Source organism: Podarcis muralis, chromosome Z, assembly GCF_964188315.1.
Source record: "Podarcis muralis chromosome Z, rPodMur119.hap1.1, whole genome shotgun sequence".
Lineage (NCBI taxonomy): Eukaryota > Metazoa > Chordata > Lepidosauria > Squamata > Lacertidae > Podarcis > Podarcis muralis.
Window position 1 is genome coordinate 12,895,964 of NC_135673.1, and position 14,652 is coordinate 12,910,615.

General features: G+C 45.5%; 1 protein-coding gene across 4 annotated transcripts in view; it reads left to right on the plus strand.

The window, feature by feature from the left end:
• The window catches only part of LOC114588929 (discoidin domain-containing receptor 2-like), a 31,521-nt gene that overhangs the window by 11,432 nt on the left and 5,437 nt on the right, over positions 1-14,652 (plus strand). For 3 of the 4 annotated variants that reach the window (XM_077922750.1, XM_028714729.2, XM_077922751.1), the window contains 10 exons: positions 375-480; positions 1,924-2,110; positions 2,785-3,031; positions 4,248-4,349; positions 5,778-5,941; positions 7,564-7,759; positions 9,773-10,017; positions 11,126-11,247; positions 12,733-12,930; positions 13,831-14,065. In XM_077922750.1, the coding sequence (XP_077778876.1) occupies positions 375-480; positions 1,924-2,110; positions 2,785-3,031; positions 4,248-4,349; positions 5,778-5,941; positions 7,564-7,759; positions 9,773-10,017; positions 11,126-11,247; positions 12,733-12,930; positions 13,831-14,065 (1,802 nt within the window). The remainder of the gene's footprint in view (positions 1-374; positions 481-1,923; positions 2,111-2,784; positions 3,032-4,247; positions 4,350-5,777; positions 5,942-7,563; positions 7,760-9,772; positions 10,018-11,125; positions 11,248-12,732; positions 12,931-13,830; positions 14,066-14,652) is intronic. The other variant, XM_028714730.2, reaches the window with a different exon arrangement.

Here is a 14,652-nt window from a genome sequence, read left to right on the forward strand (position 1 = left end):
ATGGGGGTTATTGTCCAAAACATCTGGAGGGCACCATCTTGAAGAAGGCTGCTCCATATATTACGTTGAAGTGGAGATGCTTGCTGGGTTCCTTCTTCAGCGGCACCACTGGTCAGAGTCCCAACTCGCACTATATAGCTGCTGACTCTGGTCTAGATCCAGAACACTGAGCAAATCATTGCTCGGGTATCGATTGAGCTGCCACCAGAAGGCTCATTCCTGCTGCCTGGCTTGAAAGCCTGCTTGTTTTCTGCCTTGGCCACTTGTGGCCAAGAAGAGATGGGAAGAAGACCCTTGCTCCTCTTGCTCAGATTGGTTGTGCAGGCAGAGGGCTCAAAAGCCTCCAACTGACCCCTGGTTGTCTCCTTCCCTAGATGGTTTGGAATCCTATAGCATGCCTGAGGGGGAGATGATTGCAGCTCCTGGCCACCCCATCGTTTACCTGAACGACTCAACCTATGATGGTTATCAGGAGCGCAGGTAAGAAGCACCCTGCGTAGGTGGGTGAAACATCCCTTTCTCCCTCAGTTCTCTAAAACAGGGATGGGGAACCTTTTTCAGCCTGAAGGCCACCTTCCAAACTGGGCGATGGAAGGAGATCAGTGCCTGGGATTTTTTGGGTGCTCAGAACAGGCGTTAAATAGCTGGACAGCGGGTGGACTGCACTCAAACTATGACAACAAAAATTGTGTGACGCAACGAAGCTGCATTTCGCAATCTGCGTAACAGATCGAGAAAATATGCATATATGTTTTGCATAACTTATTTGACCTCTATTAGTCACAGGGGAGAGCAAATGAGTCAGGCTGCAGCCACACTGTCCAGCCACTGGAAACCTTAGGGCTAAACTGCGTGTGCTGTTAATGGTGGGAATGCAGTTAAAAAGTACATTTTGTTGTCCTGTAAATGGCACCCAAGGGAAATCTTAAGCAGCCCCAGGACTAATGAGAGTGAGCGGGGAGGTGGTGTTGGTGGGGGAGAGGTTAGCTCTTTCTCTCACTGCCTCAGGCGGTCTCAACAGAAATCTCTTTTCTCTGAAGTTGCTTTTCATTTCAAGAGATACTCCGCTTGGTTTGCACCAACAGAGCTTCTGATAGGGGATCTTTTGGTCAGGGGCACGACAGGGAGAGAAAGGGCACCTCCAGAGTGGTGTTTTTCGTTCTTAAATGTGGGTGTATTCTGCAGTGTGCCATTGATGGTTTAATAGAGTATTTGTGCTAGATTTATACGGGACTGTCCACATACCATTCTGCTGTTTGAGTTGTTCCATGATGCTTCCCCAACATTGCTGCATTATTGCCATCCGGTGGGGCACTCTTGTGCCATGACACAACAAAAGCGGGGCACCCCACTCCGAACATTTGTGGTATGCAAAGGGGCAGGATTTCAGCAGGAAGTAGCAGGACATGCACCAGTTGGAAATGAAGAAACATTCACAGGCCCATCGAGAGCATCAGTCATCATGAATGTACACTAAATAAGGAGTTCTTGGCAGGCCCAATGAGTTAAATTCCTCTTTTCCCACCAGCTGCTATTTGCATAGCAAAAAAGATAATGCACATTCATTTTCTATGCATGCAATTTAACAACCTATTTAGCTTTGCCCTTAGCTACTTCCCTCTAAGCAGTGCTTCCCCCCCTAGAAAAATAGGTACCGGTACTCACCATGAAGTTGTTACAGTAAGTGCTACACTTTTTAACAACAACAAAAGCGGTGCTGGTACTGCATACCCTTGAGTACCCCCCTGGGAAAAAGCCACTGTCTCTAAGTGTATTTTGTCCGCTTTCTTAACCCTCTCATCTCCCCTCCTTTTAACGAAAGCTGATCATTCGGCAGAAAGGCCTGGCATGTCTTTGAAGACGGCACCTCTCAGTCTAGGGATGCTCCTTGCTGGCGTGTAACCGCAAATGCTCTCTTGCCAGGCTCCTGCATGGTGGGTTGGGCCAGCTGACAGATGGCGTCCTGGGCTTGGACGATTTCACCAAGAGCCACCAGTACCGCGTGTGGCCAGGCTACGACTATGTTGGCTGGAAGAACGACAGCTTCAGCAGCGGTGCTGTTGAGATGGAGTTCCAGTTCGATCGGCAAAGGAACTTCACATCCATGAAGGTATGTCTGGAGATCACTGAGATAACTGGTCAATGGATATATCCATCTTTGATGTTGGTGTTGCTAAATACGTTTCTAGACAGAAGTTTAGATCTCATCCATAAAGTGCTGCTGAGTCGTTTACTGTTGGCTGCCTGAGCTCAGAACTGATGGACACTACGGAAAGTTTCTATCATCCAGTGGTACCGAAAGGCTTGGCTATGTGCTATTTTAGAGAAATTAACACAAAAACTAAAGGCAACCAGGGCACAAAAGATAAAGAACTCATTTGAGAAAACACAGAAATAAGAAAAATGCCTGCTCTCTGCCTCCAATGTACCCTAACACTAGTGGACCTTTTGATTATATCTTCACCTCAGAACCCTGTAACCCATATACTGTATATATATGAAAAAAGAAAGAGGTAAGATAAATAATAAATAAATAAGGTTACCCGTATGTATAGTTATTGAACTGTCTTAAGCCTGTTATGTTATGTCTTAAGACTCTTATAACTCACTTTGCGTCAGAAAAATTAATAACTATGTTTTAAAAAACCAACCTCCATGAAGGTTGGTTGCCTCCTTGGCAGCCATGTTGCTTGCCTCCTGTATTGGTAGCCATTTTATAACCCTCCTGGTCCTCTGAGGGAGAAAAGAGTGCTTGAACTTGGCCACTGCTGTTTCCAACTCCAGGTCCATTGCAACAACATGTTTTCCAAGGGAGTGAAGATCTTTGAGAGGGTGGAGTGCTTCTTCAAGCCACGGCTGATCGCTGAGTGGGAGCCAGACCCCGTGGGCGTGGACACCGTCTTGGACGACAAGAACCCCAGCGCACGATTTGTGACCGTCCCCCTCAGTCAGCGTGTGGGGAAAGCCATACTCTGCCACTTCTACTTTGCTGACACCTGGATGATGATCAGTGAAATTTCCTTCCAATCAGGTGAGCAGCCTTGGGAATAGCTTCATTTGCAAGTGCAGAATAATATTTTGCCTGGTATATACTGTGTTGCTTCCAGATGTGCCTCAACAGCATCAACTTATTAATGATTATATTATTTATTGGGTAAAAGAAAAGATAAAGGACCCCTTGATGGTTAAGTCCAGTCAAAGGCAATTATGGGGTTGTGGCGCTCATCTCGCTTCAGGTGGAGAGAGCTGGCATTTGTCCACAGACAGCTTTCTGGGTCATGTGGCCAGCATGACTAAACTGTTTCTGGCTCAATGGAACACCATGACAGAAATGCCATTTACCTTCCTGCCGCAGCGGTACCTATTTATCTACTTGCACTGGCATGCTTTCAAACTGCTAGGTTGGTAGGAGCTGGGACAGAGCAACGGGAGCTCACTCTGTCGCAGGGATTCGAACCACCGACCTTCTGATTGGCAAGCCCAAGACACCCACGCCCCTATTTTATTATTTATTGGGTTTTTGTACCACCCCCGCTCCCACTTTATCTTCGCAACAACCCTGTGAGGTTGGTTGGACTGCGGGATATAAGAGTGACAGGCTCAAGAGAACAAAGTTTTAAATAGGTGTAATTGAAATAACCCCATTCTTCCTCTGTCAATCCCTGCCTTCCCACCCCTCTCCTCCCTCATCTTTCTTTCTCTTTGTGCCAAACTATGCACCGGAAACTTCCCAGGCTAGAGACCTGCTGTCTTATATGTCATAAAGCTTCATTGCTAAGTGGAGGTTATGAACTTTTGTCTCCCTGGACCTATTCTAATACGCTGTCCTCTATACCACACTGGTATAGGTGGTGTGTGAAGAATTCAGTTTTCTTATAATGTAAGCTTTCATTTAAAGAAGTATCTAGCCCTTATGGTTGAAAATATGCATGACCAAAAAAAGGGAGAGGGCTATAGAAGATGGCCTGATCTGGAGTGCCATTAGCCAGTATGACCAGTCTGAGGCACTAGGGATAGGAGACCTGTAGTTGTTCAGATTTTGTTGGACTACAGCTCCATTCATCCCTGCTGGGGCTGCTGGGAATTGGAGTCCAATAACAGCTGGAAGGTCCCCCTGTGGCTGTTCTCCAGCTGAGTGTCTGGATGGCCAAGTTCTCTCTACCTGGCTCCGCAATGTGAAATGGCCAGGCTCTGAGCGACAGACTAATGTGTTTCTTGCCCACACCCTGTTGTCATTGCTTCTCCAGCAGATATGGATGCCAGTGACCCCATTATGGTCACTCTGGCCTCAAGGACAACCTCAGAGATACTCCCGTCAGAGGAACTCAACGCAACAGAAGGGACTTGGTGTAAGTATGAGGCCGATTGCCATGTCCATGGATCAGAGGCGCCAGAGGACGTTCGGTGGAGCCAGGGGCAGAGCTGAACGCTTTGGCTGCACGGTTTCAATGGCCGGTGGCTCCTCCTTTGCCTCCTCCTGACAGCTCCACTGGCAGGAGGCTGCATCAACCCTCCTTCCCCTCTGCGGCAAGAGGAGGAGGAGAAGGAGCCAGCCACTTGAGCTGCATTGCACCACTCTGTGCTCTGTGCTTGTGGGATATTGGGGAGGGGGTGGCCTCTACCTCCATAATATTGAGGGTGCTGAAAAGGGCTCGGACCCCAAGGAGTTGGTGTCCCTGCCAAGGATTTAGGAACGTCAGCAACTAGGTTGGCAAAGGGCATTTCCCCAGTTGAAAGCGTCTGGGACTTTTTCAATTTAAAGGAATAAAAGCTATGTAGGCGACATTGTTGCTTGTTCTACAACTACTGCTTTCACTGGCTCTTACTTTACTTTTACTCAGCCGCCCTGAGCCCAGTCTTGGCTGGGGAGGGCGGGGTATAAATAAAAATTTATTATTATTATTACTTTTCTGATCACACTGCTCAGCATTTTTGTTGCAATATTTTGCTTAACATTCTATTGATTTTTTTTTAACCATTTGCATTCTGGCATTTTGTGCAATCCACTTAGAGATTTTTTTGTATCGAGGTGCCCTTTTTTATTCTGCATTCATGATCATTTGTGCATTCTTTATATTGGAACACTTATACATTGTATTGATTTCATTACCATTCCCTGGGGCAGACATCCAGCTTCATTTTCAATCAGCACATGTCCTGTAACTTCCTGCTGAAATCCTGTAATTTCCCCCACGTCTATTGTGCTATAGCTCAAGAGAGCCCCTCCAGACACCAATAATTTAATAACATTGGGGAAGCATTTGGGAACAAGTAATAAAGAGGAATGATGTGTTGATGGTCCAGTATGGCTGCAGCAGACTTAAGGCATCCTAAGCATCAAAATGCAAGTCACATAAATAAATAACTATTCAAAGTTAGCCCTAATCCAGAGTATACCGATTGAAAATAATGGTCGTGGCTAATTTATTGCATTTATAACCTCTTCCCCCTAAACAGCTCTTGGTTAAAAAAAAGAAAAAGAAAAGTCCTTCTAAAACTGATTAAAATATTCTGGAAAAACTTGCAAACAAAAATAACAGAAAGCAGTTACAGCTGAAAACATTCTAAAAGCAATTTGAATTAAAACATAAAAACCTAGATCCCTTAATTTCGTTGGGTCTGCTCTGAGTAAGACTAGCATTCAGCCTATTTAATTATTCTTATATCTACTGCTACTGCCTGCCCTTTCAAGGACCACTGTGGAATCTGCCACAAGTACAATTATTTGATTAATGGACTGACTGATTGATTGATTGACCACCTCCTTGCCATTGCAGGGACCACCTCGCCACCTGCTGCAACGAGTCCCTGGGTGGCTCCGAAGGCAGAGGACTCCAACACCTCCAGTCTGGTCAGCTGCCTTGTGGCCATTATCCTGCTGCTGCTTTTCGTCATTGTTGCTATCCTGTGGAGGCAGCACGTCCAGATGCGGCTGGAGACGGTATCTTGTGTCCTATGGTAGATTGTCTGGCTGCGGGAAAACTTCCTAGCACAGCCTTGTAAATAAGCCCACAAATGTTACCAGCCAGCAAACAAGCTTCCTCAACTATCAGAATGGGGGACAGAGGGCTCTGTTTCTCCTTCGCCAGCCAGCACACTCACCAGTGTAGAATTCCTTCTCACCAGTGGTAACCAGGCTAGTGCTTAAATGCAAGGCTGTCCTAGCAACCCAAGCTCATCCTCCAGGAAGGAGAGGAGCCATTCCCATTGATTGATTGCATAGGTATTCATAGGAACTTAGGAAGATACCTTATGCTGAGTCCAGACTATTGGTCCATCTAGCTCAATAATGACTACACTCAGTGCTATTTTTCTAGAAAAAGAAATTTTGGAACTCATCATGAACACCTCCCTTGTTCTCTTATAACGTAATGGTACCCACCTGAAAGGTGCCTGCCTAGACTAACTGTCAGCAGTCCTCCAGGATTTCAGATAAGGACCCTATCCCAGACCTACCTGGAGATCCCAGGGATTGAACCTGGGACCTTTTTCATTCAAATAGCTGTGACCCTTCCTGCTTGGGGAACTGAGGAATCACATGAGCATCCCCCACACTGAGTGTTCTAGAACTTGCATCAGGGTGGGGAACTGGATCACCCTGTGTGGGCAGTTCAGGACAGATGAAAGGAATGACTTCTGTTTCCTTCTTTGGAGGCTTTTAAGCAGAGCTTGGATGGCCATCTGTCATGTATGGTCTAGTTGAGAATCCTGCATTGCAGGGGGTTGGGCTAGATGACCCTTGGGGTCCCTTCCGATTCTATGATTCTGTGCAGGATTCACTGTTGTAGAGATGCAGTGTGAGCATCTGGATGGCTTTCAAAGGGTGTTAGACACATTTATAGAGGAGGCAAGGAGGTCTCTAGTTTTGAGCATGAGGAAGTCAACCAGGGAACATCATCCACTAGTGAGCAACAATGGGAAAGGGCTATTGCCTTCAAGCCCTGCTTTTGTGGGTTTACCAGTAGTGTTTGATTTGCCACAGTGGGAAACAGGACACCAGGATGGGTCTTAGTCTGATTCTTTAGGGCTCTTCTTATGTTCTCTTCACAACCAAGAGAATACCTGTCAATCCTGAGCCATCAAAGAGCATTTTTGTGATGTTAGCTGCTGTGAGCCTGGCCTTGGCTGGGGAGGGCGGGATACAAATAAAATATTATTATTATTATTATTATTATTATTATTATTATTATTATTATTATTAACCAATTGACCAAATGGACTATTCAGAAAGGCAGACTTTTGGCTGATAGGCTCACACACTCCTTAAGTACAAGGATAAGGTAGCAAACAAAAGAGTACAAGGATACATGCCCCTTTGCTTCTGAAATATCATCAGGTATTGACCGTACACTTTCAAGGATGATCATGCAGTCATGAGGGTTCCTCTCCCAAAAAAGCTCAACAGCTCTGATCACTCCTCCCCCCCAAAAAAACTCAATAACTTTGGTCAATCCAATGGGTAGATCAGTGCCAGTTTTTTTATAGTGAGAGTAGATCGCAGTATCCTGGGAGTTAGGCATACCTGATGTAGAGGGTTTACCAGCTTTCCCTCTCCGCCCTTAGGCTCCTCGGCGGATCCTGGAAGAAGACGCCACCGTTCGGCTGTCCTTTTACAGCTCCAGAATTGTCAATGGCCAGACCCAGATCCACCAGACTAACCCCACCTATGAGAGGGTCTTCCCACTGGACCTGGAATATCACCAGCCCATCACTCTCCTTCAGAAGCTGCCTGAGCTCTCCCAAAGTGCTGAGGACTCAGGTAGGACCACCTGCAATGCATTTCAGAGCACACAGATTGGGCTGTGTGGACTCTGAACTATGGCTGGCTCTACCAATAGGCAGGGTGAAGCATTTACTTATGTGCTCTGCCTCTAGCAGACAAAGATACCCCTCCTTCTGTATGGTGGGGGGTGGGTGGTGTCTGCCCATCTCTCCATTGGCTGGAAGCAAAATCTTTTAGAGACAACCCCATCTCCATGGCAGGTCGACTGCCGGGTGCTCTAAGCAAGACTAAAGAAAAGAGGCGGGAATGCCATCTTGGAAAGGATTTTGTTCTTTGTTCTTCCTTCATTCATTTGTTCCTAGCTCCTTTTTCTGCTCCCTTATGCTACTCCTACCGGGTTTTCACTCTCTCCCAGCTTCATAGATCTCTCTTCCTTCCTCCTGGTTTCCATTTTCTCAGCCTTTTTCGGGCCTACAGCCTTGGTTGTTCTGTGGTGGTGGTGGTGGCAGGAGCCTTGGGAAGGGCTTAAACAAGGTGGAAAGGGCTTTTTTCAGGAGCAGAGCATCCCTGCATTTCTTGATGCTTCAGGCAATCTAGCATTTGCTGGAGATCAGCGGGGATCTGGCCACTACCTTATTCTCCTTATGGTCTCAAAGAAATCAGGAGTATGGAGGGCCAACCTGGACCTCAAGAGCAGGGGTCAGCAAACTTTTTCAGCAGGGGGCCGGTCCACTGTCCGTCAGACCTTGTGGGGGGCTGGAGCATTTTTTTTTTGGGGGGGGAATGAACGAATTCCTATGCCCCACAAATAACCCAGAGATTCATTTTAAATAAATCACACATTCTACTCATGTAAAAACACCAGGCAGGCCACACAAATAACCCAGAGATGCCTTTTTAAATAAAAGGACACATGCTGGATTTAGAAGGCGATTGGGCCGGATCTGGCCCCCGGGCCTTAGTTTGCCTCCCCATGCTCAAGAGGGTATCTGACCCAAAATGAATTCAGGGTGGAGACCTTGAAGACCAGTCCAAAGGGTCTCAGGCCTAGGGACCTCATTGCTTCCCTGGACCGGACCGAGGCCTTCCCTCGCATACTAGTCCACCCAGCCATCACAGATTCTGTGTTTTGGATCAGGGATTGGCCCCAAAGCCCAGGAAAGTTCTTGAAGGCACTGATAACTGTAGTGGCCCATCTAAGGAAGAGGGCAATTGATTTCTTCCTGTACATGGACAATACATGCAGGCCGTGAGCGATGTAGCAGAGACCATAGACCAGGGTATCCAGTTGCTTTTGGACTACAACTCCCATCATCCCTAGCTACCAGGACCAGTGGTCAGATATGATGGGGATTGTAGTCCAAAAACAGCTGAAGTTTGGGAAACCTTGCCCTAGACTGTCTGCAGCATCACTGTCCAAAGGCGGAGAGCTTTACTAGCTGAAAAGTCAGATAGAAATACCCGCAAATGAATTTAACAAAACAGGCTACCAGACATGATGTGGTGGTGGGGATTTTTTGGTCAAGGGAACTCCCCCCCCTTTTGTTGTTTTCCTCCCCCCCAAATTTTTGTATTGGTTTTCCAAGTTTATAACAGATATAACACAGAGAAAAGAAAAAACATTACAACATTGAAAAGAAGAACAAACAAACATGCAAAACACTTAACTTTTAGAAATCCAATTTAATTTCCATTGTTAAGTGATTTCCTCAAATCCGCCCTAACTGAATTTCAATAAATTTCATTATAGCAGTTTTCCAATATCCACTTTCTAATAAAATTAACTTGTTCAAATTGCTATCTTCCTTCCTTTGCATAATATTCTCAATCCATAGTATTATACAATTCAACATGCTTTAATCCTAGGCCAGTTTAGTACTTGCAAGTATTTCAACTTATGTTATATTATGATATCTAGCTAAATATTCCTTAAATTTCTTGCATTCTTCTTGATGTTCCTCTTTCTGATCGCAGATTCTTCCAGTAAGGTTGGCCAGCTCCAAAAAGTCCAACATCTTCATCTGCCAACCCCCCTTTTTGTTGTTCTAGCATGTAGCGGTGACTATGCCGAGCCAGACATCACCAAGTGCACCCCTCACCAGGGATTCCAGAACAACGTCCCCCACTACGCAGAGACAGACATTGTTAGCCTGCAGGGCGTCACAGGAAACAACACATATGCCGTGCCAGCCATCACAGTGGACTCATTGACCAAGAAGGACATCACGGTGGCTGAGTTCCCAAGGCAGCAGCTGCGGCTCAAGGAAAAGCTGGGAGAAGGGCAGTTTGGGGAGGTGTGTGTTTATTCCTTTTTCCAGATATACTTCAAACCAGGTATGAGAAAAGCTGGCACCATTTGGCTTGAGGGCTGCCAATTGACAAGGATCTGCAAGCTGCATTTCCCCAAAGAGCAGAAAAAGAACCCTGAGGATTATAGCCGGCTCAGAGATCATTATTCTTGCAAATGCCAGCTCTCCTTGAAAGAGAGCAGCTTTCTAGTCCTTATGAGGGTGAGAGGGAAATACTCTCAGCCAGACAGAAGGGTAGCTGAATCTCATGCGCAATGGTTGGGGTGAAGCTATGATCCCTGTCCCTAACTCCTTATCACTAGCAGAATAACCACCGGGGGCGGGGAGCAAATCTGCTCTATTCACATAATTTATTCATGTCTCAGAGTCCAGATTTTCTTGGTGCAGAATTTGGGTTGCATGTGTGTCGAATTAGTGCAGAGTACATGAGGGTTGTCAGAGAATTCCCCTGGAAACAATAACGGTGAATAGAATTTGCCACATTGCACATATTCGTCTGAGGTCAGGAACAGAAATCACTCAAGGGGACACAAGCAATATCCACTATCATCGTTGTTTTTCAATCCACAAACACTACAGAAATAATTGCATTACTTTCTGCATTGTTTTTGATGCCCCTCTTTCACTGAAATGCATTGAAATTAATTATGCTCATTTTGACCTTTACGAATTGCATGACATGTAACATAGGATTTAGCAGAAGCTGAACCGTAGTGGAACAGAAACAGTGCTGACAGCGACAAACTCTGGAAATCTCTGCCTCCTTATATCTGTAGAGCACACACATTGGAGCAGTGGTGATTAAGGAACAGGGTCTGGAAAAATAGCTGACGAAACAACTGTGAACAACTACTGGACTCTTTTGCACCCTGGGCCCTCCTAGCTAGATCTAGCCTTTACCATTATCTCCAAATAGTCTAAGAATTATTCTTCAGGTAGATTGCAAGAGAGTTAATTATCTTCCTGCTCTAATATGCACCTAACATGCTTGTGGGTAAAATGGACGGTATGGATAGGGCATTGAGAGGAGTCTACTTCTCTCCATCTCTGCTTGACAATTACTCTAAAATTGGTTTTGTCCTCTCCCATGAAGGTCCACCTGTGCGAAGCTGATGGTCTCCTGGAATTCTTGGGTCGTGCTTCCTCAGAAGCCTCCAGCCAGGCAGTTCTGGTAGCTGTAAAGATGCTGAGAGCCAATGTCACCAAGACAGCCAGGTGAGCTCAAGCTGTGGTGCCAATTCCAGAGAGAGTCTGCTCTCATGAGGGATGGGGGTTTGGGAGAAATCCATTCACTTGTTACTGCTCCTGCAAGTTCCAAAGATCTCAGAAGCCTGCTCTGCAGTAACTCTGAGCAGTGGCTTTAGTGTGGCTGCCCCTATTCTGTGGGAACGTAATTCCTGTCGAGAAACAACAGGGACCCACCAACTGCACTTTCCAGAAACAATTGAATATATATGTATTTAAAATTATTCAAACAAAGAAAAAACCCTAACCCTAAGCCTAAAAGCAATAATAAAAACAGTCATAAAAGCAGGAAGAATAAATTACAGGGTAATAAAATAAAAATAATTGAAAGCATTAAAAAGAATGAGTGGTGTAAAAGAGACCCCATAGTGGAATACAAAGTTCTTATTTGTACCAGACATATAAAATAATCATGAATGTTGCCAAATAAGCTCATATTTATTTATTTATTTATTTATATTTTATTTTATTTTATTTATTGGACTTATATGCAGCCCTTCATAAGATTTCAGGGTGGTCCATAGGATAAGAAAGCAAGGTAAAAGCACAAATAAATAGTTAAAACGAAAACAACAAAAAACAGTAACTCCCACAAACACATTAAAAAGGCTGCAGAATATTAATCAGCCAAAGGCCTAAAGAGGAATGCTTTCCCCTGGTGCCTAAAGATGTATAATGAAGGCACCAGATGAACCTCCCTGGGGAGAGCATTCCACAAATAGGGAGCCGCTGCCGAAAAGGCCCGTTCTTGTGTTGCCTCCCTCTGGACTGCTTTTGGAGGATGCACAAGAAGAAGCGCCTTAGATGATGAACACAGAGTCTGGGTTGGTTTATATGGGAAGAGGTGGTCCTTTCAGCTGAGCAACCTGCTCCCAAAACTTGTGTAAGTAGTTACATCCCACTCACAACCCACCTCCGAAAATAAGATATATTTGTTCTGACAGACTTTCCCAGATTGACAAACCGGTCTTTGTCATTGTATCTATCTTTTGTTTCATAAAAATTTATGCACCTCTTGATTGTGAAAAAGCTCAAAGCAAAGTGGTTTACGAAAAATTCCAAAGCTGTTTACATTTTGTGTGGTTTTAGTTTAATTTCAAATGTACTTACTTTTGTGTGTATTTTTAGCTGTTGTTTGCAGTTTTTGTTGAACATTGCCTTGAGACAATTGTACAGGTGACAATTAGTATGTTGCTGTTGTTAATAATTTTAGTGCAAACCCACCTATGGAGAGTTCCGAGGGCTCAGAGTGAAGGGGTGTGGCCTCTGTGAATTCTGAGGGCCCAGCAGGCCTGCAGGGCTGCATTTAGCCCCTGGACCTGAGGTTCCCCACCCCTGCGCATCGTGTTGTTGAGCAGTCTCTTGATTGGCTAAAACACATTGATAAATTGACTTAAGATGTCTTTTATCAGGTGACTGGCTTATTCTCTTTACGTGTCTTTTCCTTGTTCCAAGGAACGATTTCCTGAAGGAGATCAAGATCATGTCCCGGCTGAAGGACCCAAACATCATCCGCCTGCTGGGTGTGTGCGTGAGGGACGATCCGCTGTGCATGATCACCGAGTACATGGAGAACGGGGATCTCCACCAGTTCCTGCTGCAACGCCAGAGCAGAAGCACCTTCACACTCTCCAACAACATTCCTTGTGTTAGGTGATGGAGGGGAAGGGGCAGTGGGGTGGGGGGGAGAAAAGAGTGACTAGGCCACCATGCTGCTGCCCACAGTGGCCAAATTGGCCTTTGGGAAGGCCACAAGCAAGCTATAAGGGAAATAGCTACTGGTGTTTTGTGGCATACTGATTCCAGATGTGGAAGCTGCATATAGCAATCATGGCCAATAGAGCCAACCCTGCCATTAGACAGAATGAAGCCCACTGTAGCCAACAAAATGCCTGTGGGAAGCCCAGCTACTGGTATTTAGTGGCAAGTGCACATCCTTCCCCACCACATAGTGCTAACTATGGAGGTGGAGGCTGGATGTAGCCCTCATGGCTACAAATAGGAAAGAAATTCAATTCTGTTCACATTTCAAGGTGAGCCTGCAAAATGCTCACACTCTAAAACAATGCGGGAACTGAAACACAGCCAACCTTTTAGAGATTTGAGTTCCTCCAGATTTTGCAGTGCAACCCCCCAACCAACTAATCGGTACAAAAATGCATTTTACCCAAGTGTGCAGATAAATGCATATATTACTTAAAAGATCATACATGGATTTTTTTTGCAACAACAACAATATATTTCTTATACCTTGCCTAGCTGCTCTGGGCAGCTTCCAACAAAAATACAGAGTCTCTATGGGGTAAAATTGCATACCAAAAAACATGCATATTGGGAGAAATTGGCACTAAAATGCCAAATAATTTTCACGAGGAATATATATACAGTATTCCACACCTATATTTGTAGGTGTGGAGAACTGAACTTATGGTGAGAAAAGAGAGAAACTGAAATCGACAGATTTTCCCATCTTGACCTGCAGATATGGCAGAGGTTTGGTGGGATTGTAAAAGATCCTCCCTTGATTATCTCGCCTTTCTCTTCATTTCTCAGTTGCCTCCACCTCCTGCTCATGGCTACCCAAATTGCCTCTGGCATGAAGTACTTGGCCTCGCTGAACTTTGTGCACCGGGACTTGGCCACACGCAACTGCTTGGTTGGGAACAATTACACCATTAAGATTGCTGATTTCGGCATGAGCAGGAACCTGTACAGTGGCGACTACTATCGGATCCAGGGCCGGGCTGTGCTGCCAATCCGCTGGATGGCCTGGGAAAGCATCCTGCTGGTAAGAGGCACAATATCTCTCTGCTGTTGTTGCAAATGTATTTAAGACAGGAGTGGGGAGGAGCTTCAGGCACAGGGGGTGAACATGGCCCTCCAAGCCTCTCTGTCTGGCCCTCGGAATTCTCCCCTGGCCACACCCTTTACCAGCCCTGCTTTGAAGGTTTTCGCCTCATGTCTGCTGCCCTATGAACTTAACTTCATTATATACCACTGCAACTGTTTTGCTCCCTCAGAGGATCCTGGGATTTGTAGTGTAGTTGAGAATTATCTATTGGAGATCGGGCCCCACCCGAACAACAATTACCTGGCAGTCCTAGAGAGAGGTAATGGCTGCTAAACCGCATCTAAATCTCTAGATTAGATGCATCAAATCTGCAGCAGGGAGGTCTTGAGGAAAGCTAGTGACTGATGGGGGATCTGCACACTAATGCTATTTATGGTGTGGCTTTGTTGCCTAGGTTCAGGGTTTGTGGCAATGACAACTCCCAACCAAGGGCCAAAAGTAGCTCAGTCTTGATTTAGGCTGTGCACACACCATAGATGTAAAGCACATTTTCCCTCCAGAAGAATCCTAGGAACTATATTTTG